The sequence below is a fragment of the Mugil cephalus genome, chromosome 1, assembly GCF_022458985.1.
Source record: "Mugil cephalus isolate CIBA_MC_2020 chromosome 1, CIBA_Mcephalus_1.1, whole genome shotgun sequence".
Lineage (NCBI taxonomy): Eukaryota > Metazoa > Chordata > Actinopteri > Mugiliformes > Mugilidae > Mugil > Mugil cephalus.
The window spans coordinates 1282759-1309833 of record NC_061770.1 but is presented as its reverse complement, the minus strand read 5'-3'; the positions used below and the strand labels follow the sequence as shown (position 1 = coordinate 1309833).

At 39.8% G+C, this 27075-nt stretch overlaps 1 protein-coding gene across 1 annotated transcript in view; it reads right to left on the bottom strand.

Annotated features, from left to right (window-relative positions):
• Positions 1-1338: 1338 nt before the first annotated feature.
• ctnnbl1 (catenin, beta like 1) overlaps positions 1339-27075 on the bottom strand; it is a 49918-nt gene continuing 24181 nt past the window's right edge. The window contains exons 12-16 of the mRNA XM_047608207.1: positions 23439-23536; positions 19787-19867; positions 8928-9065; positions 8059-8131; positions 1339-1977 (exon numbers count right to left, since the gene is read on the bottom strand). Coding sequence (XP_047464163.1) covers positions 1889-1977; positions 8059-8131; positions 8928-9065; positions 19787-19867; positions 23439-23536 — 479 coding nt within the window. The 3' untranslated portion in view covers positions 1339-1888. The remainder of the gene's footprint in view (positions 1978-8058; positions 8132-8927; positions 9066-19786; positions 19868-23438; positions 23537-27075) is intronic.

Genomic DNA, 27075 nt, shown 5'->3' with positions numbered 1-27075 from the left:
TCTACACAAAAGGTTTGACCTATAAGATGCCCTCTTGAGATTTCATGTCCCTTCCCCCTCCTCAAGCACCAGGGGTGTCAGCTCTCAACGCAAAAATACATAGGTGGTGCCTTCTTAATTGGGACTTAAAAGATAACATTATGATGCTCATGATGATCATTGCACAGATACTTGATCAGTTTGGGATCTAGTGAATTTGCATCCTGCTGGGGATGGCTGTTGCCATCAAGGAGTGTCGTTGTTATGGGGTGGAGGTGTCTGGTCTGGTCTGGTCTAGGTGAGTGCTACATGATTACATTCAGTAACAACCACATGAATGCCAGGTCCCAGCAGAACACTGAATTGTCCCAACATTGTTATTCACTTCTCCTGTCAGTGGTTTTAATGTTGTGGCTGTTTAATGTACATTTAAACTGAGACTGGTAACAGTGAAAGAACTAAGCAGCGGTTTGAATCCCACACCAAGTGGCCTTTCCTACATGTCCTTACCCCCTTCTCTGACCCCCCAAAAAGTCAGTCCATAAATACAGTACAGTAATGTAAAAGATAAGCTCGCAAAAAAGTGGTTATGCCCTAATGAATTACATTTACGAGGTAAATGGTTTATGGCTGGATAAATCCTACCATATCCAGTCTTAGCTCATTCCCATCAGCAAGAGGACTAGAGAGCAAAGTATCAGATGGAGTGCTGCACCAGTAGCTGCTTATTTATGACAGCAGCGGGGAAGTGTTATTGCGATGATGAAGCTGGTTGTACTCAGACAAAAAACAATTATCTAATATATATTTAGAAAACAGCTGCAATCTTTGTATCGCACTAAAAATAGTAGGTAATCTGTAAGTGGGTCACTACAAGTCTCTGCCATTTCCTTTCTGCATTCATCTGTCTTCTCTCTTACACACCTAAACTTCACAAGTAATTAAGAATATGTTTTTTTTTATTCTGGGGCATAAGGACAGCAGCGATACAGTGAAATCTGGTGCACACAACAGAGAAAATAACACAGTAGGATTGCTTGTGTACACAGCTGTTCCTTAATACACCATCACACTGATGAAGAGCATCACAAAGAGAAACAGCAGTGGGCTCAGAGCTCCAGGAGGCTGCTGAGACCCATCCGTGGGCGGGTTCAGACAAATAAAAAAGAAGCAGCTCTGTCTTTCTGTTTGGATTCTCACACCGAGAGGGAAGCTGCAGATACAGGTTTGCTGTCTCCATCTGTGTTTCTGCGAGACAGTTACCAAGCAGAGGCTCACGTGCACAGACGGTGATCAGCAACTGGTGCTCACATCTCACTGTCTAAACCGTGACATTAATCAAACAAACCAAACAAGCAATCAGGATTTTATCACCAAATGTTTTATTAGAAAATATTTTACACCTAAATCCAAAACAAACAAACCCTGAAAAGTGTGAGGAGTCAAGGGAGGGTTATTTAGCTTGCAGATCTCTGTGCAATGTGTGTACACAATTATCCTGCTGTGTTCAGCACAGCAACACAAATAATAAACAGCTACAGTCAAGCAACAATTTTCTGCACTCCTCAATGTTTCTAATAAGAGAGCAGAGACTTTGCTGAATTTTCTCCAATTCATATACAGACGTATTTGAACAAAAGTATTTGATTAATCAAAGCTTTGAATTATTTATGTTTTTCATATGATGAGTTTCTTCTTTTTCCCCCCAAATTGAATGTCAAAGATTCAGGCAAGGTGAAAGAGTAACAGTAATAAAAGAATTGAAACCATGAAAATAAGTCTGTAATGATGGATTGCTTTAGGCTGACTAATACAGAGGCTTATGCATTTAACCAGCAGTCCCATATTGTGAACGATTAGTTTTGGTGACCTCTGTTGGTGTTCGAGTGTGTGTGGAGACAAAGTGTGATTAGAAGTTTTCTACAAGGTCCATGATCCTCTTCCGCTCGGCCTCCTTGAACTCGTCGCTCTTCCCATCTCCGATGCTCTCAGCGTACTCTGCAAAAGACAAAGAAAAATCAGAGGATTAGTTGGCTTGACAGCACAGGCGTGGCTGTTTGACTTTTGAGGTTAAACAGAACATCCTTGGTGCCAGAAATTCACAAGATCGATTCTCCTTCAGCACTGAACAGAAGATAAATGTGAGGAGCAAAATAATGCGCTTTAGGTTGAGGAATTTCCCTGACAGGCTTGCCCAGAACGGAGAAGCAGAACACGCCTCAGTTATCTGATCAACAAACAATTTTATATGTAAAAAGTCGACAGAGCTATATTTAAATATCTAGAAAATTCACAAGGAATATAGAATTTCTTGAATAAAAAAAGATTAACAACTCACTTATTTAGGCTAAATTCAGCTGTCACTCTGTCTGTACTGCAGATGTTTACTCCTCATGTAAAGGCATCAACTACAAGTTATTCAATTCTGAAATACTGCAAACAATTATTGTCATAAATCAGCTTACTCAATTACTTTAAATATCCTGGTCTTTATTGTGTTTTGTGAATGTTTGGCACGAGGAACTGAACGTAAAGATCCTCAGCCAGCTCTTTGGTTGGAATCTTCCTTCATTTATAAGATTCAATAAGAAGAAAGACCCCCTGTGAACCCCTTCCAGGAGATCTCCTTCTACCCGAGTAGAGATTCAAACTAAGCCATTCTTTGTGTTTGGAAAGGGAAAAGCTGAGAGAGTGCATTCAAGAACTGTCAGCACTGAGCATCTGTACATCAATTTTACAACAAGAATTCACATTCCAAGATCTCCTATAATGAGATGTCCCACAACAGTGACTGAACTGAAATCCAGCCACGGTCAATAGAAACAGTTGCACTGTGCACTGCTTCATTGTGAGTGTTTTCTTCATTTTGTGCGTCTTCCTTGAACACCAGGCCTTTGAGACTGTCAGACGGTCGATTTGTGAGTCTAATGTGCAGAAAGAGAAAGTTGCATCTGCCGCAGCCCCAGTGGACTCCAGGCATCCACTCGCTCTCTCAGCCTCCGAGGCAGGGATTACACATTAAACCCGGGGATGTTGAGACAGAAATGTTAAAGAATTTTTCTCCGGGTGACACTGCAGAGACATGACAATGAAGAGGGATTTCCTGACAAGAGCCCACACAGTTTAAGAAGATGAGGCAATGCTTTCAAAGACTCAGAAGAGTTTGTTTTTGTGTTTTTAGAGTGTGCATAAAGGATAGTAATAGATGTAATGGGACTGAGGAGAGACCTCGGGGACATGGTGAAAGAATATTATTTGTCTTTGTGAGTGCTGGAGGAAGAAGAACAATTATTTGCTATGGTAATTCTGTTCCATCATAACACTGTAATTGGCCTGACTAAACTGACTAAAATGAAGTCTGATGGGGCAAAGAGCTTTGTAAATATGGTGCGTCAGAGTTGAAGCAGAAAGTTTTGGTTGATGTTTACTGACAGTTTTGGGTAATAATGTCATAACTCACTTTTATCTTTTCTTCTAAACGTCAGCTCACTGGACCCTCTGGAGGGTTGGTTTTGATGAGCACAGTCTTGATTGCTGATTAGCAGTAAAAATTACAGCACAACCACTTAACATGGTTTAATAAATGAAGTACTATCTTTCATGGTATTCAGCAAACATCACTGAGCCAACATGTCAAACAACCAGGGCTCAAAATGAAAACAGCTTTATTCGTAGAGAGGATTCAAAGTAGAGATTGATGCTTTAATGACGGTACCCAGTAACACAGTTTGATCACATAATTTAGACAGTTTTCTGACATCTTATTTTTCAGAGTTCCATTAGATGCTGATAGGAGACAACCATGCGATATTCAGCCCTGACTTTGATCTGCAACGTCTGCAGTTTGGCAAACAAACATTGTAAACTAACATTATTTGGAAGCTCAAGGAGTTGGTCTTTTGTCTGTACGGACACAGATCCATTCCTTTGTATTCCTTGGGTCAGTCGAATTCTAGTGGTGTAGCTGGAGAACCCTCTGGGGTAGAGGACAGTCCAGCCTCAAGCCATCCCAAAATTCTAGGTAAAGGTGGGATTCTGTCAAATATGTTCCTACCTGCTTACAGTTGGACTTTTAACGCTGGCACTTGATGAATTTTAAATTGAGTTCACAGAGTGAGCTGAAGATGTCATAAAAGTCTTGTCGTCTACTCCCTGTGGTGTGCTACCAGTGGTAACTTCTCTGTAACAGCTCAAGCAGTTACATGAATGTGTAGCAAAGGCAGACTGATGTTTAAGAGTCCAGTTTAATTACATCACAAATAGGCAAAATGCTTATAATTCAGGGAGTTTTCATCATCAGCAAATCATATCATGTCTGCACAGCACTGTAGGAAATGCTTTGTGGACCACTACTGCCCACCGTCAAAGGTGTTTGTGCACTAATGTTGTAAGCGAGGGAGTGAGAGCTAAAAATGGCATGCAGCCAGTTCAATGTTTTGTTTGTTGCTGTTTGCTTGTGAGAAACAGAGTTGGGGTGCTGCAGAACAAGCAGGATGAGGTTGACAAAACAAAGTGGAACACAGATTTTAAATGGTATCATTTCAGCAGAGACTATGTAATTCAAAGCAGTACAAAGAAAAAAACATCCCGCAGATATGTATTTATGTAAGACGCAACATCAGATACAAGCAGAGTTGGAAGGAAGGCAGACCAACAGAGTACGTGAACTGTTTCTTGAGATGCAACGTGTCAGGTCAGGTCAAAAAGACCCACAGTGTGACAGCAGTCTGTACAGAGGTCACTCCATCACTGGGTATTGTGAGGAGAGGTCAGTTATGACAGACCACAGAGCTGGTTATGAAAGTGTAAGGCTAGATGACTGTGTAAAGATATAGGGGTGTAGGTCTGGAGCATGCTGCAGAGATAACAGCCTTGAATGGAAGCAGCAGGGATTAGAATTTGATCTGCAGATGTGCGGGATGTTACAGAGCTAAAAGATGGCAGAATTTTACAGTTGACTGAGAGAAGCAGGCGAGGGGATGCAGAGAGAGCAACTCAACAAAAACATGAAAATCTACAGCTTCTTCTCCAGCCAGCCTGCCATTGTGACTGTGTGTATACCAGAATGTCTCCGTGTCTATAAATGGCGTCGCAGTCAGCCACACAGACAGAAAGGTCAGAGATTCTGTGACTCCTCAACTCTCTGCAGAACCTTTTCTTTGGCATGCTGGTACCCTTTCCTTCTGTCACCACGGCAACACGACAGAGGACAATACAGCACTGAGCATCGCCATTACTCAGGTCAGTGACTGGGACTGATCTGCCATGAATACAAGGAGAATCATTTCCAGGAGCAGTCTCTGCAGTCACACTCAACGGCATGGACACAGTAGGACTTTCAGTGCGACTGCAGCTGCTCTGGTCCAGCTGTACAAAGGACAACCATTACACCACAATGTTTATGTTTTGATTAATGTGAAGATTGATGCCTGAGCAGAATATTATTCCTTTGATTAACTCTCCATTAAATAATAAAACCAACCATAAAACCTGACACATTTCCTCATCATTTATTTTAACATGAAATCTATTAATGGATTCTTCATTTATATTTACTTCATATTTAGTTCCACATTTATAATAGGCTGATATTTCCTAAGAGCTTTAATTGCAGCTTTATTGAGGCGCAATGCTTAGGTAAACCTATGTTGTTTAGTTTTATAGGACTACATGTGCAAAAATAAACAACTAGCAAATGTGACTGGAACGCAGCATTTCATACAAGCTAGTGGCATCTGCTCTAGTAAGTCTTTGCTGACTTGTTGACCAACTGAAAAACAAGGATAAACAAGTTAAGGACAAACAACTGACTGAGCTTTAGACGGAAGCTGATCCGTGTTCTCTGCTGAGGTGCTCCTGTGTATCATTTGTTCATCATCATTTGTATTTTAAAGGAGTTTCCACAGGTTTATGATCAGGCTTGGGATTTCCAACATGCTATGCTGGGAACCTATTGCGCAGAAGTTTTTTTGTTATATTTCAAAAACATGACACCATTAGTTTAGACTAAGCCAGACAACTAACTTTTCTCTGGCCACTTGTGACATATTCTACCGAATGTTCCAGATCTGGAAGCCTCCCAGCAGATTTTCTTGACATTAGTGAAATCAGTGTTGTTCCTTCCAGAGTGCTATGCCTTCCTTCCTGCAGAGCTGTTTCTCTTTTGTTGATCTCAAGCCATTAAGGTCAAGTTGGCATAGTTAGTGACACACTCTGCATGTGCTTAACCTTTTCCTGCAGTTTCACATTGACCTGACGGGGCACTTGAAATGGGAGAGGGCACTACAATGCTGCCTAATGGAAGGGATGAGGCAACACAATATGTGCCTCAGGCACACAGATTTAAGTGGATGGATGCCATTACAGATGCTAACGCACAGCCATTAAACACAAACACAACACAGTTTATGACAAAAAAATACGTCAAGATCATGCAAGGACACACAACATGCACAGGCAGCCATAAATACAACCTGCAAACTGAAAGACAGAAGAAGTAAACACCTGCATGGGTTTTCTCTGAAAGGCATGTTAATATGCAAAAAAGATGCACATAAAATCAAGCAAGGTTACGTGTGCGTACACATAAATATGTAGACATGCTAATGAAAAATGCTATCCACACACACAAACAAAAAAATCATGTTAGTAAGCAAAAGCACAAACAAGCGCAAGGTACACGACAATGCAAATATGCAGATAAAAACAGAAGCGACACACGGCAACATTCTGGAAACAGATTCCTGCACAAACACAAACACGCACACACATAAAAACAGGCCTGGAGGACTGCCACGCTTGCTGGCACTGCCATGTGTGACGGATGGCTCTATCTACTGTGCTACATGCCACGGAGAGCCAGAGGGTGTGTGAACAGAGCCTTGTCCTCTAGCTTTATCTGACAATGATACAGGAAAGGATGGATGTCACACCAGGAAGAAAATAACACACCTGCTAGGTCTTTGAAAAGCAAATAGAAAACAAATATGGCAGGACAGGGAATCACTGGACAAGGGCAGCAGGTGACGTATGACAGATGATCTCTGTTCCTCTACAAATGAAAGTGTGATCAAATTACAGAGGACTACGCATGCTTGAATTCATGCTTTTACTTTCTGTGCAATATGAACAAAACAAAACAAAAAAACACTTCTGCCTTGAGATATTACATGCTGGACACTGTGCTTATCCTTAGCTTCTATATCTTTATTTCTCCACCTGTATTTTATAATTAATACCCTGGGCTCCTATTAGACACAAGTTTGGGGTTCTATTGCACCAATACATTAATATGAATAAGCAAAGGAGAGAATAAGGAGGTGATACATTATTCATAGTACTTCATCGTACTCCAACATAATACATTTGGCAGACCAACAGCATGGCCCTGTGACCAAACAATAACCACAGCCAAAGAGCAGCGGTTATTCCAACATCTCCCCTTGAAATGTTGCTTCCATGCCAGGGAGAAAAGCTCCTGGGAAACAGGATTTTACTTAATGAGTCAATAAAATGCTTTGCTCAAAAAATAATCTGAAACATTGTAGGTCTGTTAGAGCAGGACGGCTTTTGCCTTTCCAAAAGACACACGGGTTTTCTATTCTATCTTCTTGTAATCACAGGTAAGAGATTTGTGTTTCTGGTCAAGAACGCGATCAACCTGTAGTTTACTCACAACAGCACTTTGGTTCGTTAAACCATAACTAGAGGGCAACCATTGTTCTTTCAATCAATCTTTTTGGAGCATCTGCAGCGAAATATTTATGGGTTAGTGTTTGATAGCGCAAAGCACTACGGTATTTTTTTTTTTTTTTTTTTAGAATTGAAGATACCATTTCTTAAATGAGAAAGAAACCTACCTGTGTTATCCTCATGTCTTTATTTATAAATCTATACTTAATGTAACTATTTTTATTTGACAAGAAAAAGTATTAATTCATTTCCCTTCCTATATGTAATGTGCATTAGGTTATTAGGGAGGGTATCATCTATTGATGTGAACATGTAGAAGAGGTGCCGCAATAAGAGCAGATTTCTGCAGAGAATGAGTGATGGACTGATGACCTCTTTGTTACTCACCTCTCATGATGTGGCGCACTACTTTGACAGAGCCCCCTCTTAGGTTGAGAATTTGATGAACCCTCTGCTGAAGCTACATGGAGAGAAAAAAAAGAATCATGAACAAGCCGCTGAAAATAAATGCCATTATTGGAATTTGCGACAACTTTTATTTTATCAGCCTTTCAATCCTGGAATGTGAGACCAAAATAGAGGTGAATGTGAAGTGGAGTCACAGTGATCTGTGACTCCACAGATCGACAACAACACGAATGCTGTGGTCTTGCGCCACAGCAATAGATAGCACGTTGTTTTATGTTGTTTTCAGAAATGTGTCAAAAGACGGCTTTTGAAAATTGTAAAATTTGCACAATAACTGCAGTACACGCCATTCATTTTAATGGATAACTTCTTCATATTGTTCGTGGCTACTGTACTTTGTTTTTATTAGTGTGTTTCTTGTTTTATGGAACACATATAAATAAATACATATAAATACATTTCAGTTTCAGGGCATCCATATCACTCATAATAATTGTGAGGAATGGTGAATATCAAACAGTACCTAGCTATAAAGACATGTAAAGAGCCCCACTATTATTTTTTTCTCCCAACAAAGAGTAAGTTGAGCCAAGTTAGGTTGCAGCTATTTAAAATAAAAAGTCTTGTGAGTTGTTAAAACAACAACAGCAGTACTGCCATTGTCTGGTTTCATTTAACGCCAGATTAATGGTGAAGTGAATGAGCCACTTGGTTGCATTTCCCATAAAAACATCTGAATCCTGTCTGCTTTTATAGCTGGTCTGATCAGATGTCTTTACTATAATTAATCAAAGAGGGACCTTATTTGGCAAGTCTGTGTGTGAGTGTGTCTGTGTGCGTGTGTGCACCTGTGAGATCCCCGAGTTGCTGATCTCCACCATTATGTAGCAGATCAACTGAAGGACAAATAGCCCGGCGTCCAGGCGACGAAGGTAGAACTCATCCTCCATGCTGTCATCCAGGATCTCCCCCCGACGAACCATCTCCTGCAGACACGGAAAATAAAACACATTCATTAAACATATTTGTAAGCATGAAGGGGTGAATAAATCCCAATTTGCTGCTTGTTTAGAGGTTTCTATTATTCTTGTCATGCAAGTCAGCAAACAGAAAATCAGAGACCAAGTTTAATTTAGGTGTTTTTCAGACTTTTCCTCAAATCCATTTTTTCCCATTGACCAGATACACAAATCAATTGATTTCACAGCTAAGCAACTAAAATGGGGCGAGGGGCTCTGCGGCTGGTGCTCGTGAGCTCACACATACATACACACGCTTGCATAGTTATCCATCTTAACAGCCCTGTCCGTATGCCAATAACACGGTGCTGCCAATAAGCACACAGCACACATTAATCATCATTAGAGATTAAGAAGCAAACCTGAGGGAGAGAGGGGACTCTGAAATGTAAGCCACTGGACTAGTAGGCTCCTAAACAGTTTTTTAATAATACTAATATACTAAACATTTTTAGATAGGACCGGTCTTATCAAAGTTACAAACCCTTTCTTTGAGTATCTCAACTGTCTCTCATTAACATATTCATACAAGTATTTTGTGGATTTCTGGCACATATCAAACATGACATTTCCCAAAAGAATGTTCACTTCACTCTAGTCTAGTGTGTAGAAACACTGACATGTAATTCTACAGCCTTTAGTCGACAATCATTAGGGTGTTGGAAGCTCAGTGTAGTGTCTCTGGCCATCACCATCTTAGTTATGCTAGACTCCAACTAAATGCCAGTTCATTCAAAAATGGGTAAAAGGTGGAGCATGAATGGAGCTGAAGCAGGATATGCTCTAAAGCTGTACATTGTAACATGGAAGAATATATGTTTTAGGGGTTGCGCGACAGATTTGTGGTGAAACCAACTAGTCAACTTCACATGACGCTTTAGGCATTATGTCAACTGATCATGTGACAGTAACAACATGGAAGCCTCAAAAAGACAGCTGAGGAGGGTTTTCAAGCGTGTAGAAATACTTCAATAAAGATTAATTAAAAACGCCACATTTTTTTAACCTGACAGTAGGTTATCCATCTTATAACACAGTGTGAAGTACTATTAAATGACGATACATATATTCAGTGCACAGTATGTAGTGCATAAGCAGATTAGTATGATAAGCTCATGTGTTTATGTCCACTTTTGGTAGAGATGGTAATTATGGTAAATCTGAGAGATTGCCGAGTGAGAGCTGCATTTTAGAAGTGCCAGAGTGACAGAAAAACTTCCGTAACTTCCTTTGCGTGAGATGTTACAATATGTATTCAAGTCTACAGTGTCTACATTAGTGATGTCATTAGTGTCTAGTCGGTGTCGACTCGACTTTCACCACATAATAGCCCACCTTAACAAATCTGAAGTTGTGCAAACCCCTAATGTTTATTGACATGCTCTTGGAATAGCCTAATGTGGCCATTTGAGCAACTGCATTTTTGTTTTCATTTTTTCAGCAATGGAGGTTGAGGCCTACCTAACACGCAGTAAATCTACTTTGCAAACAGTTCCTAATGAAAACAAGTAGATTTAAGCACTGAGCTAAAGAGTATCACGCACGGCATTTACATCTCAATGATTTAATCCTGGAAAAAATTTAAATTTTCCAAAGGCCTTGACCTTAAAGATCAATCACTACTGTAAAACCCGATTATACTTGTGAAGTTCAGCTCATTAATATACCTCCGCCAAAGGCCAGCTTCTGAAGATTACAGTACAAGATTATTGTGGAAAAAAACATTAGAAGTCCATGCCACAACACTGGGACATTAAACAAGGTATCTATAAGACAAAGCTACATCTTCAGAACAAAGTGTAAAATAAAAACTGTAGATTGTCTACAAACTGTTAAAAAAAAAACCTGATAATTAAAAGTGCTAAATAAAGACTTCAAATGTAGGACAGTTGTCTCTACAGTGTCCTCTGAGCTAGACACTGGAATGGAATTCCATATGACTGCAAAAAGAGGAGAATTACCGCATTATTAAACAAAAAAGAATAAGAAAAAAAAGCTTGGCCTTGTTGCTGTCAAGTAGTGCTCATTAAAGATGCACAAAGTCAGATGTAAACCGTTTCCTTTCCTTCCTGTAGGAAAAAAAATCTCAGTTTCTAGGGCAAATCATCTCATTATTTAGAAGAGATACAGTAGCTTACAGCAACGCTGGTTGGTTTTAATCTCCTGACTTCAGCAAAGACACAGCATGTGGGCCAAAATGACAAATAGATAGAACACAATACATACATGTGAGCCAGAGGGACTGGAAACATAGCATGCGCATACACCATGTTTGCATTTTCTCTCATTGTTTCACACTGCAAGGTAGTCTTTTTCATGGCATCATCATTTATGATAATGGAAACAGCAAAGCACAGCTGGAGGCAGTTTCTAGCCACCAGCTGCAGAGAGGTGGGAATCTATTCTAAATATGAAAGACTGTGACTTATGTCTATGATGGGAGTAAATTTACTGGGCTGTGTGCAAGCAATCAGAAAGTAAATTAATTAATTTTGAGATGAGGTAAAAACAAGCATTTCGGCAAGATGTGGATTAGTTGGATGAAGATGTAATTATGGAGATTTTGTGTGGTGTCCACTGAAGGGAGTACTTCAGTAAAGTGTGAAATGATTGTAAAATAGCTAGTAATAGGAGGTATGATGGGATAAAATTATACATACACACATACTGAAATTTTAGTGGAAAATAACCAATAATCAAAACTAATGTGATATTGAACTTGAGTCACTATAAGGTGACATATCTATCACAAACCTGGGTAAACTTAAACACCATATCACCATGTGGTGCCAGGGACAGTGTATAAAAGTTACCGCAGTGATAATATTATGTCTGATTAGTGTATTTCAAGAAAATAAAATGTTCCCGACAAGGCTCACAAAGTGTAAAAAAGCACAAGCACATAGTTTTCCTTTATGCTGCAGGAGGGCTGAAAGCAGAAGGGCAGACAGCTATGATGATGACTGATCCGGTGTGATTGACAGAGAAAGACTCAAACCGTGTTAGCTTTATCTGATGGGTCATCAAAACGACTGCTAGGTGGTAAGATCTGGAATAGAAATTGCATTTCCTAAAAGAATGTCTAGTTTTAGTTCTGAAACAAAGCATCCAGCTTTCAGATGCCGGCAATGCACTCAGAATCTGCTTAACAGATCCCTGCAGAGTTGAAAAAAAGCATCTGACTCTGAAAATATTTTTACCACTTGAACTTCACATAATCACTGTAGTGTCATGAATAATTTAACAACACTGTTGTTAAAGTGTGTGTACAACAAGAATTGTATTGTTCAGTTCATGAAGATTAGGTAAAATTCGATAAGGAAGGTATATCCACATGTTCTGTCTCTATTCCATTGCTAAGATAAGATTATCCCTTTTTCATCCCATAGTGGGGATAAATTAAGTTTTACGATTTCTGCTGCTTCTCTCCTTATTATTTCCTTATTTACATCCCACCTTTTGTCCTTGTCTTGTCTCTTTGCCTGGGTTATCCAAGCCAGTTGGTCTTCAAGTCCTTGTTCTTTACATTTATTCCTTTTATTTCTGCCCCGCTGTCTTTAAGGTCCCCATTTCCACCTCATCCTGGTTGTCTAAGGCTTCTCTACACAGGTCTCCACCTGCCTGTCTACTCCACCACCACCACCAGTGCCTAGACTCCAGGGTGCCTTTTCCCTATCCACTACCTTCATCTATGACTCATCGGTCTCTAACCACCAATCTATCTTTCTGTACTGACCTACGTTCCAGAAAAAACGTATGTGTTAGGTAGTCAGGGAGAATTGCCTTTGTGCATACTGCCTATATGGAACATTTCCTTCTTAAAGCCTTTGACATGTGAAATAAGACCTTCCATTTGGCTGCTCTATAAATACAAGACTTGTCATGGCGAACTTATTTGAAACATATCATCAAGTCAACTACTGCTCCCTTTGAAAAACCTCAATGTAAAGGAAAGGAGAAAAAAGCCAGACCTTTAAATCTGGGCAGTGAGTGGAAGTGTTTGAACAATGACATATGCATTAAATATTCATTATTCTGAGCAGTGGAAGCAGACATTTGGGATATTAAAACCAGAGCCAATGCGGGCAATGTGACGTGTTCATTACATCATTGGGAGTTTTGTCCACTTGTGAATTTTGACATTGTGGCCAATATCTTTGTGTGTGTGCGTGCGTGTGTGTGTGTGTGTGTGTGTGTGTGTGTGTGTGTGTGTGTGTGTGTGTGTCAGCTCAGTCCCTCTAGCAAACAGTCGACAGAGGAAGCGGAGAAAGAAAAACGTGTTGAAAGGAAGGATTGGACAAGTCAATTACTGCAACCTCAGAGGAGGCCAGTAGCCTGGCTACAGTACAGACAAAGTAATAAGCAGTGATTTTCAGTCTCAGTCCCTTTACTGTAACTCAGTTGCACTGAGCTCATGTGTGCATGACAAGATGTGTATGATTAGTAGTATGTGCATTGTGCATACTGAAAACCATGTAGGAATGATAATGTCTGTGTATTGTGTGTGTGCGTGTCTTTGACCAAGGGCCTCTTTTTGGTGAGTTTCTTAATGAATGTGTATCAGCTTTTATATGAGTGTGTGCGTCTGTTTGTTATTCCTGTACTTTCTTTTCCGCTGGGATGCTTAGATGCAGAATTTAAGTGGTTTCCTTGTCAGCACTTTGTATAAAGACTGCGTGTGTGCAAGTGTGTGTGTATGGAGACTGTAATGCTCTTTATGAGGCTTAAATAAACACCAAAAAGAGCTGTTAGATAGCCTCATTATGAAACACAGATACAGAGGTTGATAATAACATATTCCCCCCGAGAAAAAAAATGGCAACTTGGCGAGACAACGTGCCGATTTCAAGATATGATAAGAGAAAGAGAGACAGAACAGCCCAGTGCCTTAGGATCCAAATCAATTAGAGTTTGTTCACAAAGTGGGGCAAAGAAAAACTGCAGTGTTATAAGACGGGACAAGGTACCACGTTTATTCTGTGGGTTGTGTTGAGTCTGAAGCAGCTTCTTATAGTTGATCTTTGACAGCTTCCTTTGGAGGTTGCACTGTGAAGTCGTCTGCACAATTTCAATAACTTTTCAGCATAGGTCCACAAATTTTAGGGCTTTTTAGGGCTTTTACTGATTTGGCTACAATCATTGAGTAATAAAAGTTCCTGGTATTTACAAGTTACTTATGAACTTGGTAAGAACTGTGCTGCACCTTCCCTCACCTTGAAGAGGAGCAAAAACACTAGCATCACACTGTGAGACGTGGAGGGCAAAACTTGATCTTTGACTCCCTGAAGTCATGAACAAAGAACTGCTTTTGGACCATTCACAGTGCTTGTAATCTGCATTGCCACTATGCGTAGTTAAATTTCTGGAGAGATGTGTATCAGGTAGCTACAAGGTAGGTAGATGTGTATCTACTAGCTATGATGTATAAGTGGCGTGCAACTATAAGCCAAGCTTAAGAAGAATATGGGATTTGAACCATAGACTTTTTGTGTCCAGCACTTGACCATATTATCCACTATTCAAACTTACACTGTGTTCAACAACGTCACACTTCCTGCTTGCACTGGAGCACCAGACTGTCAGACAGACAGGCAGACAGATATGCATCTCAATGAGAAATTCACATTACCTGGTCGCGCAATTTTCTACTGCTTCTTTAAAAACATCCAAATGAGATGGACCTACAAGTTAATACCTCTTAAACTGAAATACACTAATCCAAACATGAATGAGTTAGTTGCACTGCAGACAGTTTTTAGCACGACACTTCTCAAAAACCTAATTCAAATCTAGGATGAATGTTGAATTTCAAGGAAGGTCAATGGATAAGGTTAAAAAAAAAAAAACAGAAGAAAGAGCAATGATGAGGAGAAGATAAACAAGATGTGAAACCAACACAATTTCAGTTCTAAACTATTCTAAACTTTTAGTCAGGAAGCAGACAGGGAGGGATACTGAGCAAGAGCATTTATTCTCTGAAGACATTCAGGAAAACTAAATGTATCACATTCAGGTGCAAAACCAATTCCAACTTAACATGCTTTCTTTGAAAATATCTACTGTCAGCAAAGTTAAAGTAGCACATTTCTGCTGTATACTTTTGCTTCTGTCCAGTAAAGGAAGCACACAATCTCTCTCAAACATACACAGTAACCAACTGGGTTCTTTGGTGCTAAGAAAGTGCACTCAGGCATTTTAGAGTATTGAGGTCAACCCTAGCCATGTTTTGCTGAGCTTCATCAATCCCAAAGAGCTGTTAACAATCTGAGAGCAGAGGGAAGGTTCAGAAGGAAAGGAGATGGAGAAAGCAAGGAAAAGAATTAGATGAAAGAAGGATAGTAAGGACAAGGAAAAGGTGTGACACCAACAGAAACAGAGGATGAGGGGAGAATGACAATATGCATAAAAAAGACTACAGGAAGATCTGGAAATGAGCAGATCACATGAAAGTAAAGGAGACAGGGAATATTAAACAAAAACAAGAGGCCACGGTAAATAATGACTGGAAAAATTAGGGAACCAAGGACAGGAAAGATGAGAAGGGAACATTGAAGAAAAGTGACAGAGTGTAAAGGAAGCAAAATAGGGGCGAAGGAGGAAGTCAAAAGTTTGAAATACAGCAGTATGAGAAAAGTAGCTTTAAAAGAGGAATAAGAAGGATAGGAAGAGAGGACTGATACCAACGAGGGAGGGAAATAAGCAGCTTATTAAAGGCGCTGGGCTGCAGAGAAATAGCAAGAGCAGCTTTTTTTTTTTGCTATCCTCCTGAGAAATCTGTGGATAATATGTTACAGAGGAAAAACATTTTGCTTACCGCCCCTTAAAAACAGGCTTAACTAGGGGAAACCAAAAGGCTCGGCAGAGGGAGATAAAACACTGCTGCTGCTGACGGCAGACGATTCAGTTGAGGCGCTGGACAGAACTGGGTCGCCGTCTTTATCACCTTATTTAACGTAATGTGGCATTTGGTGGAAGCTTTGATTCACAAAGACTTTAAATATTATCTGGGTGTTGTCAGTATCAGACCTGTTCCAGCAGGAATGAAAAAACAGCCCTTTGCCCAAACCACCGGGCTACACAAGGCACGGTAACCAAATAACTAATGTGCAACAGCACTGTCATTCTAACAGCTAAGAATGATTCACAACCATTCCGTAAAACTAAAGTAAAAAAATCAAGACAATGCAAAGCAACAGGCAAATTCTGCTTCTTCATGATTGTGACTAGGTTCACATCAGGATGTAAATCCGGAAAATATTGTCTTACATAAAATGCCCTCACTCCTACAATAACGCTCACTTTTAAAATGTAGTTATTTTGGTCATGTCTGCATAATGGCACCACATTTGTGTTGTGCCCTGATGCCTCACAGCAAGAAGGTTTTTGGGTTCGAATCGATTGACTGGGGACTTTCTGTGTGGAGTCTGCAGTTTGGCTTCCTCCCATTACAAAAGACGTGCCCATTAAACTAAATGGTGATTTTAGATTGGCCTTAGGTGTGAGTGTGAATGGTTGTTTGTCTCTCTGGGTTAGCACTGTGATGGACTGGCCACTGACAGCTGGGATAGGTTTCAGTGCCCATTCACCTGAATGCTTTAAGTAGTTCACTGCTGTATTGACTAAAAATGTAAATTACAGAGACCAAACTAGCTAGTAAACGGAATATACAATAACTTTGCAGAGTGAAAAAAAATCACTGAAATTAACGTAACAAAAACAAGTTAAAGTGTAGCATAAGAGAGCCCATGAAATGATTAATTTAACCAAACACCGCTGTTATTCTGAAAGAAGTTTAGGCACATATCATTATTTTAGTTATTGTTTAGTTATTATCCTGACAACCATTTTATCAGTAAATGAACTGTATAACATGTATTATAACCATCAGCCATTTTTGTTTTTAATATTTTTCTTTTTTTATCCTTTTTCAAACTATATTTGGTTTTAAGCATTAAAGCCTCATCACATGTGTTACTATTGCATATGTGAAAAAGATCAAGTATAAAGCCTGTGATTGCCTGTGTTGAGATTACCAGTCCTCTTTAGGCTCAGGTCACTCTAATGTACTGATAACATCTTTCATGTTTATGTCACTTTTCATTGTACTAGAGTCCCTTACAGTGTTCTTTTGCATGGAACAGTAAGAGGTTAATAAGATATTATGACTTCTTTCGAATGTTCTTTGTTTGGTACACAGTGAATAGAACATTGTTGCTAGGCCACAAATAGGTAAGTTATCACGTCTTGCTTCATGTGTGCCTGGCTCACAGTGTGGCTCAGAACTGGGGGAGGCTAGCCATGAGGCTTCAAAGATAGCTGCATACACCGACAAGTTTGCTTATCACCAGGTTATCACAAAGCCAAGCTTTCACCATCCCAGAGGAAGAGAGGGGAGAGTGACACAGTGAGACAGGGAGAAGGAAGAGGAGAAAAAGAGACTGGGGGAGAGAAAATGTCAAACTGTCTGGCCTTTTCTTGGCAATCCCACCACGATGTCTGTCTGAGAAATTAATCTTCTGTCATCTTGTGATGGGAATCTCACACTTATCTGTCCACATCCACACTTTTGTCCCCCTTGTCGTTCATTCAGATTCCATTTTTTGGGGTTTTTTTTTGTTCCTATTCTGATGTTTACAGTATATCTCTGGCTTTTTTCTCATTTTCCTACCTTTCTGAGAACAGCATACTCTTTCTTTCACTTTCTGTTCAAGCAATTATCACCTACCTGGTCACTTATCCTCTATCTGTATGCCTCCATTGGACTGTCTATTGCTCAACCCAACGCACTGACATACACAGAGAGAGAGACAGCTCAATAGGGGCCTGACACATTAGATCCCAACTACTAAAAGTTCCAGCCCCCTGCAAACTGTCATATTGTTATAAACAGGATTGTGAATGTGAAGAGGGAAGATGGCATCGGCTGGAACCTCACATCTTATCTCCCAAAAAGAGCTATACATTTTCTATACATAGAAAAGCAATGTATGTATACATAGTGAGAAGGCGAAGGGAAACAACATGAAAATGTTGTATAAAACATTAAAAAAGCTGAATCCAGGAAAAGCTTTCATATTTGAATGAAAATCCAAGATTGGTACCGTCTGTTGAGCTCAAATGCCTGATGTGATACCATATTGCTTCATATACAATAATGAGAGCTGCACAGTGAAAAATACCAAGTAAGTTGAGCTGGCTTTGTGCTATTCAGACTAATATTAGAATTATGTCTCAAATTTGGTCAATCCAAAAACAGTGAGCAATCATCATTTTGTTGGTGTGATAAATTGCAAATCATCCCCTTTCAGTTTTGAACATAGTGCTAGTTAGGCACACTAGTGGATATTTATGAAGCATTTAGCAATTGGCAAGAGGAGCACTGGATGACACTTTTGTCCCCCTTGTCGTTCATTCAGATTCCATTTTTTGGGGGTTTTTTTTGTTCCTATTCTGATGTTTACAGTATATCTCTGGCTTTTTTCTCATTTTCCTACCTTTCTGAGAACAGCATACTCTTTCTTTCACTTTCTGTTCAAGCAATTATCACCTACCTGGTCACTTATCCTCTATCTGTATGCCTCCATTGGACTGTCTATTGCTCAACCCAACGCACTGACATACACAGAGAGAGAGACAGCTCAATAGGGGCCTGACACATTAGATCCCAACTACTAAAAGTTCCAGCCCCCTGCAAACTGTCATATTGTTATAAACAGGATTGTGAATGTGAAGAGGGAAGATGGCATCGGCTGGAACCTCACATCTTATCTCCCAAAAAGAGCTATACATTTTCTATACATAGAAAAGCAATGTATGTATACATAGTGAGAAGGCGAAGGGAAACAACATGAAAATGTTGTATAAAACATTAAAAAAGCTGAATCCAGGAAAAGCTTTCATATTTGAATGAAAATCCAAGATTGGTACCGTCTGTTGAGCTCAAATGCCTGATGTGATACCATATTGCTTCATATACAATAATGAGAGCTGCACAGTGAAAAATACCAAGTAAGTTGAGCTGGCTTTGTGCTATTCAGACTAATATTAGAATTATGTCTCAAATTTGGTCAATCCAAAAACAGTGAGCAATCATCATTTTGTTGGTGTGATAAATTGCAAATCATCCCCTTTCAGTTTTGAACATAGTGCTAGTTAGGCACACTAGTGGATATTTATGAAGCATTTAGCAATTGGCAAGAGGAGCACTGGATGAGAGGAACATCAAAGAAGGTATTTTATGCAGCTGAGTGCATTATTTAGATAAGAATGTACTGTATGTAAAGGAAACATACAGAAAAAGCAGTCATGTGTACAGTCACATGAAGTTCAGAGTTAGTTGCCGTCTGCAGACAGGACGTGAAATACATGGACCTTTAATTTTCTATTTAGTCACAATTTGTCTCTTAATTCTTGAGGCATGGTATGTTCAGGGCTCTCACTTCACAAGAAGTGTATGCTTGTCCCAGAAACTTAAAAATCAGCTGTATAACATCAGCTACTTCTAAAAATGACATTGCCTTGATAGCTTTTCATTCAAGGTCAACAAAGCAAAACAGATGACATTAAGTTTTTGTGTGAATCCATCAATGCTACAAGCTGCATGAGGTAAAGCCAATGTATACAGTGACGGTAAGAAGAGGAGGATGGAAGGGGAGGGTGGGAGAAAAGAAAAAAAGAGAGATGCTTACATGTTTCTCTCCTTCGATCCTCTTGTCAGCCTGTTGAACAGCCTCCAGGTACTTAAAATGCAACTCCATCAGTCTATCAACCTGGAGAGTCAAAGAAACAGAGGCAATGAGAAAGAAAGTGAGGGAGGAAGCATACCAGAAAGAATAGTGAAAATAGGAGAAATATGAAGAGAAATATGAGTGCAAAACAGAAATGGAACGATTATGGGAGTCCAAGGGAAAAATATGGAAACAAATCTGAAAATACTTTGGGCAGAACACACAACAACCGAAATTATTTGGCAACAATGATTTATTAATACATATGCTTTGTCTCTTCCTTATATGCAAATATGACATTAACTATTTATCTATTATTTTGGCCCTAAGCTTGTTCAATGCAGGAAGAACTTATGAGGTGGTGAGCAAGGAGAAGAAAAGTAATGATTTTAGATATTAATTTATCATATTAACATATGGCTGAAGACATTAGATTTAAACCTTAAAAGGAACATCTAAGTGCAGAAAGTAGCTGATGGAAATGAAAGTGAGAAAGACATCGAGAGATGATTTGCATGACAGTCTAAAACGGCCAAAAGCAACACAGTGAGTAAGAGATTTTTTTGCACTATTATCAAACATGCAGGAGTTATGGGTGGAAAATAAAATCACAGTTCAGTTGTCACATTTGATATTGTAGTTACTTTGTAGCATATAACAGACAACATAAACAGGTACAGAGTGACTTTGTGACCTGAATGTATTTAACCAGCTTTCAGTAAAGATAGAACAAGACTTGATAAGAACATGACTGATTCAGTCAAATGTCATCTAATGGGACATATTTTTGGGTGCCTGCAGAGTAACTCAGGTTTAATCCTAAAATTTTCCCCTGCAAAATAAGTGCATGCCATAAGTAAAGAGGCCTAGTGATGTGACCATTAACACTAGTTACATGATATCGATATAAGTTATAGGAGATACCGTATTCTTTCATTTTAAAACTTTAATTAGCTACCCAAAGTCAAACTAACACTTCAAGAGCTTCCAAAAAGTGCAGCAACTACTGTTACCAGTGGGATTAAACGGGTTAAGAGGACCAGGCGAGTACAAAGTCAGTTAGAATCCAACCCCTCATGAAATAAAACAAAAATTTTAGCAGGGGAGTTGCTCCATTCAGAAATCATTATGACCAATTATTTCTATTAGGGCTGTCAAAATTAAGGCATTAACGCAGATTAATCCATTATCATGATTAATCTGGTTAAAAATTTTAATGCATTTAACCCATCTGCAGTGCAAAATGATTCTGAGCATCTCTGGCAAAAGCATTCCGGGCAGTTTGTCCAAGTAGCTGTCTGTGGGTCTCTCCAGAAGCAGCTGACTGGTACCAGATGGCGCTAAGCGGTCTGCGGCCAGGGCAGTCACTGAGGCAAAAACTCAGGCGTGGGAGGAGTTCGGTGAGGGTATGGAATAAGACTATCGGTCGGGTCCAAAGAAGTTCTGGCAAACCATCCAGTGCCTCAGGAGCGGAAGACGGCAACTTGCCCACACCGTTTTTGGTGGGGGCAGGGAGCTGCTGATATCACCTGGAGCTGTTGTCCAGTGGTGGAAGGAAAACTTTGAGGAGCTCCTGAATCCTACCAACATGTATTTCTTAGGGGAAACAGAGCCGGAGGTCCTGGGGGTGAACCAACTACCTGGCGGTGGAGCCCCAGGAGAGGATGAGATCCTCAAGGCTCTGGATGTTGTAGGGCTGTCTTGGTTGACACACCTCTGCAACATTGCATGGACATCAGGGGCAGTATGTCTGGAGTGGCAGACTGGGGTGGTGATTCCCATCTTTAAAAAAGGGGACCAGAGGGTGTGTCCAACTATAGGGGCATAACACTCCTCAGCCTTCCCGGGAAAGTTTATGCCAGGGTGCTGGAAAAGAGGGTCCGGTCGATAGTTGAACCTCAGATCAAGGAGGAACAATGTGGTTTTCGTCCCGGCCGTGGAACCATGGACCCGCTCTTTACCCTCACTGGGGTGCTGGAGGGGAAATGGGAGTTTGCTCAACCGGTGTGAGCAGTTTTTTGTGAATTTGGAGAAGGCCTACGACTGTGTCCCCAGGGGCATCCTGTGGGGGGTCCTGTGGGGGGTGCTCCGGTAGTATGCTATGGGCCATTCAGTTCCTGTACCAAAGAAGTGCGAGTTCAGTCCGTGTAGCCGGCTGTAAGTCGGACTTGTTCCCAGTTTGGGTTGAACTCCGCCAGGGCTGCCCTTTGTCACCGGTTCTGTTCATACTCCTCAGAGTAGAACCGCTGCTTCTCCACGTCGAGAGGAGTCAGTTGAGGTGGTTCAGGCATCTGATGAGGATGCCTCCCAGACGCCTCCCTTTAGAGGGGTTCCGGGCAGGTCCCACTGGTAGGAAGCCTCGGGTTCGCCCCAGGACATGATGGAGGGATTATATCTCCTGTCTGGCCTGGGAGCGCCTGGAGATTCCTGGAAGTGGCCGGGGAGAGGACCGTCTGGATCTCCCTCCCCGCAATCCCGATAGGCGGATGAAGACGAGACGAGATATTTAATTGTGATTCATTGAAACTAACTCACAGCAACTCTGTGATTAATCTGATTAAAAATTTTAATCATTTGACAGCACAAATTTCTATATTGTATTCCCGCTAGATCAAAGATCCTGCAAAGTTACATTCAAATCAAGAGTAACAGCTATGTAGTCATACATGTCATCTGAGCACTGCTGAGTTGACAACAAAAGGGCTACGATTATTCTTTTTTAACAGTCAGGCACCAAATCTCTTAAAAAAATTTAATTAACTGAGAGTTGCTGAGTCAACTGTGGTTTTAATTTGGAGGCCAATTTTGTACTATTGAATAGTATCATGTTGTACCGATACATGTTTGTATTAATTAAAACATGTAATGGAAACAAAATTATTTTTGTGTGAAATCAACAACACATTGTCTTTGCAAACTGCTCCATCAGGGCAGCAATGTGATGATTGGCAACTCAGCTGAAAAATACAACATTCTTAAATTCTGTTTTTTGTTGTTTTTTTTAATCTGGGTCTGATCAGACCCAAAAATAAATAATTAAACATCGTTTTAACTATAAATACGACAAGCAACAAATCTTAATATTAGACAAGTTGGAACCTTAAGATATCTGGCAACTTTGCTTGAAAAATACAGCAGAAAAAAAACAGATGCTGATGAATTCTGAAAGACTAAGAGATTAATTGTTGGAGCCCTGAAAACACAGTGATTGCATACAACAGAAAAAAATAAAATCATAAAGATCAGAATTGATAAACTGGGACTTGGCAACGTCATCAAAAACATGATTGCTTCATAAAGGATCCTGTGTACTTACTACTACTACTACTGCTAACTCACAACATGAATACAGAGAAAAATGCAAATACTATTATACGGCATAGTTAGAAACTGATTGAGAAATTATGTAGAGGAAATTGTCAGAGCAGTTCTGATTCAAGATACTGCAAACACTGAGTAACAAAAACATATTTATGATGAGGACACAAACACTTCAGCTTAGGTTTTCCGATGAAGCAATCTGCTGGTAATCACAGAGAGGAGACTCAAAAAAAAAAATAACTGGAAGATGAAGGACAAAAGAATAAACATGACCAAGATGAAGAAAACTCACCTTCTCACAGTCATTCTCTGTAAACTTGTTGAGAAGTCTGCTTCTCTGTTGGGACTTGAGATTTCTCAGCATGGAGGCGATGATGGAGCAGACATGCTCTAAAGAAAGGATGAGAAGTTAAATGTAAAATCTTGTAAAATGTTTCTTCAAAGTTTAAATACATCTAACGCCAAGAAAATAATTAGACACCAATGACACCAACTGTGCAACTTAAAACTCAACAAAGACCTTGCAATATCTTGCAGTGGGCTGACTTCCCAATCTAATAGTCTGTGTCGTCTTTAATGAACAACATTTTTGCTTCTGAATTAAACTGATTAGTGTCAAACCTTGCACGCACTAAGGACAAATCGATTAGCACTTGAAAATTTGCAGTTAAAGAACACAGCCACAGTGCTGCGTAATGAAAGTACTGAAAGTACTGTTAATGTAATTTAGAAATCAATTTTCATTTGAACATATGTAATGGTTTGGCTCTGTGGCTGAATTACATTTCTCATGATGATGGAAATTTGTCTGTAGGCCATTCAGAAAAGCAAGAAAGCTAGACGACTGAAAACATATTAATTGGCTACATTTACAACAAACACTAGTCACACTGAGTGCCCTTGTTAACCATGTTCGTGTTATGTGAGATGTTTTATTTCATTATAAAACCTTCTTAGTCACTGGCTGCACCAGAAGGCAAGATCCAGCATAATATTTCTCTACGATATTAAATGAAATATACACTGTACACCCAAGGGTAGCAGAACATGACACTGTAAAATCACTGAATATACAGAGTAGAGAAGAAAAAAATGTAATTGGACTTTATCAACAAGAGGTCAATATTCTCCCTCAACAAGGCTTTGCAGTTGCTAAGCAACAAGAATCAGGAATCAATCCCAATTCTGCTTTTTAAAAGGGGTCATGTTTGCTGTCAGCTCCCTTTGTGCAATTCCCTACAACCACACAGTTTCTTTACCCACATGACATGATAGCAGAAAAAACTAAAGGCTGTAATACCTGCCATTGTCAACTCTTTCAAAATATACAAATACCCTGTGACATTAACAATATAAGCAAACGAAACACAGGAATGCACTGAAACACAATACAAAACAAACTGGAGTTACGCTGCTGTGAAGAGAAGGTCAGATAGAAAATATAGCCTTCACAGAGCTGAACTAAATCGACAGATTACTGTCTATGTCTACTAGTTCTATGAATCTATGGGCAAGAAGTCTTCGATTCATTGAAGCACAACTGTTGACTCAAAAATCTTAGTCCTCTGTTACCTTCCCTATTAAACTGAATCCCTCTCCCTTACCAATCAATCAATCTCTTTTCTTTTAGCTGTATTAATGATGCAATTGAAGGCCCAGAAAATATGATTTTACATCTTTGTTATGTCTCTAAAGAGCTAAATATTCATGAATAAATAAATGGCATTTAAAGTGAAAGATTATAAAACATCTTAAGCCCCTTCTTTCTAATTTAACCATTGTTTGATTATTGGTGCTGTGTGCAGGTGTACTGTGGGCAGACTGAATCAACAGTGATGGCAAAATAAGCAAAGCAGCTAAGTAGCTATTACTCCATTTTCAAATTAAAATGTTGTGTGGAAGTTGCAGGTAGAAGTTGATCATAGAAACATGTTTTCAGTGCATACCAGGTATTTCAGCTAATTATCTTCTCGGGTCTATGAAATGAGTTATAAAACCTTAAAAGTCAGGAAATAACAAGCCAGCTGCTTCACTAATTCCTTGATAGACCTTAATGTTTTATTGGAGATTGAGTTCATAAAACCTAGCACATTAAAAATGCTCTATGAATGCTAATATCTATACTGATCCTGGGTTGAAGAAATAATAAAAAATTAAAAATAACAGTGTTTTGTATTTACATTGTACCTACTAAAGATATGCTTATTACCATTATCAGTGTGGGGACCTGTTATGTACCGATTCAGTCAGAATTCCCATCAACTCTTTTCTCTCCATCTTCTTCTTTTCTCTCTATCTTCTCTGTTTCTAACCGGCTGGCCTTCGGCAGACCGGCTGGTCCTCCAAAGACATGCTCTTAGGCTGATTGGTGACTCTAAACTGACCCTAGGTGTGCATGTGAGTGCGAATGGTTGTTTGTGTCTGTGTTAGCCCTGTAATAGGCTGGTGACATGTCCAGGGTGTACCACGCCTCTTGCCCGATGCCAGCTGGGATAGGCTCCAGCAACCCCGCGACCCTAGTGAGAATTAAGCGGTACAGAAGATGAGATGAGATGAGAGTAGGTGTCCCTTTAAATATGCTTATTTTACTGATTGATTTTTTTTTTTTTTTAATTAAAGGACTAATGAAGGGATCAATGCCTAAAGAGTATGCACCTGTCGTTAGATTCCTGTGTAAAGACACTCATGTGAAATAACCCTTCATATCAAGGCATATCAGAAGTGGTGGTGAAGCTATAAATCAGATGACAGCTACTATATGCCTTTAAAACTATGTGCTCTGGTTGCACATCAGGTAACCTCAGTCCAAGGATCCCTTATTTTAATGTAGCCAGCCTCATTTCCTGTACACAATGACAAGGAGGCTAACTGCCATTTCCAAAAGGACACTACTTTATCAACTTGATCCAAGTGGTAATTGATGTCGCCACCTCTACGACCTGCCAGGGAGGCTATTGATCGCCAGCTGTGGAACATTCTCTCTAAAGAGTTTAAAACTAAACAGAGACTGCTCCTTTGAGATTTGTTGGGGGGTGGAAGCAGGATTACTTTATGGGTGCTGATAGAGGGCAAGAATAAATGAAACAACTTCCTCATCTATCCTTAGCAAAGTGACCAATCAATATACTTAATTTGCATGTTTAGGTTTAGACGTGAATACAGTTCCACACTGTTAAAAATGCAATCTCTCAAAAGGCATGAAAAAGTAGGAGATGTACACAAATTTTTGCATATCCTTTGTTAAAAATGTCACATGCCCGTGTGGTCTGTGGGGAGCTGCCACCACAGCTGAGTAGGATCACCTGAGGTCAGAATGTACTTGTTAACAATGTGAGGTCACAAAAAAGAAAAGGCATAATCAATCATGGCAGATGGGTCATGCGTCTAAATACATCAGCAAATTGGTTTATTATCGTAACTGTAGTTAGTAATTATGTGGTTGAGCTACATGTTGCTCATGACAGCAAATGACATCCTTTTGATGACATGAACACAAGTTTCCCTTAACGTGATGGTTATGTGACGGTTTTAACTACCGGGACCTCTGAACTGATTATGATTCAGTTGAGAATCATATTTTAAAGAAGCACAAAACTCCGAAATTTTTGCTCAGTGTCACCAACGGACAACAAATGATGATTTGCTATGAACCGAAAATGTTCCACAGTTGAATAACTGATGCAGTAACAAGCTGCTGACTGAGTTGGTACCCCTAAAAGTAATGCATAAAACCCATCCATCATCTTAAAACTACTTCAGAGCAGTGAACAAGTTCTCCATCCACTCTTTCTTGAGTGATATTTGCATTCACATTTTGCCATGCATATCCAAATGATGGCCTACACTCATCACCCATTAATCATTCAATGTTTGCCTCATCTTTGCCCCAGGGCATGAATAGTTCTGAGGTAACATGCATATAACCCAGA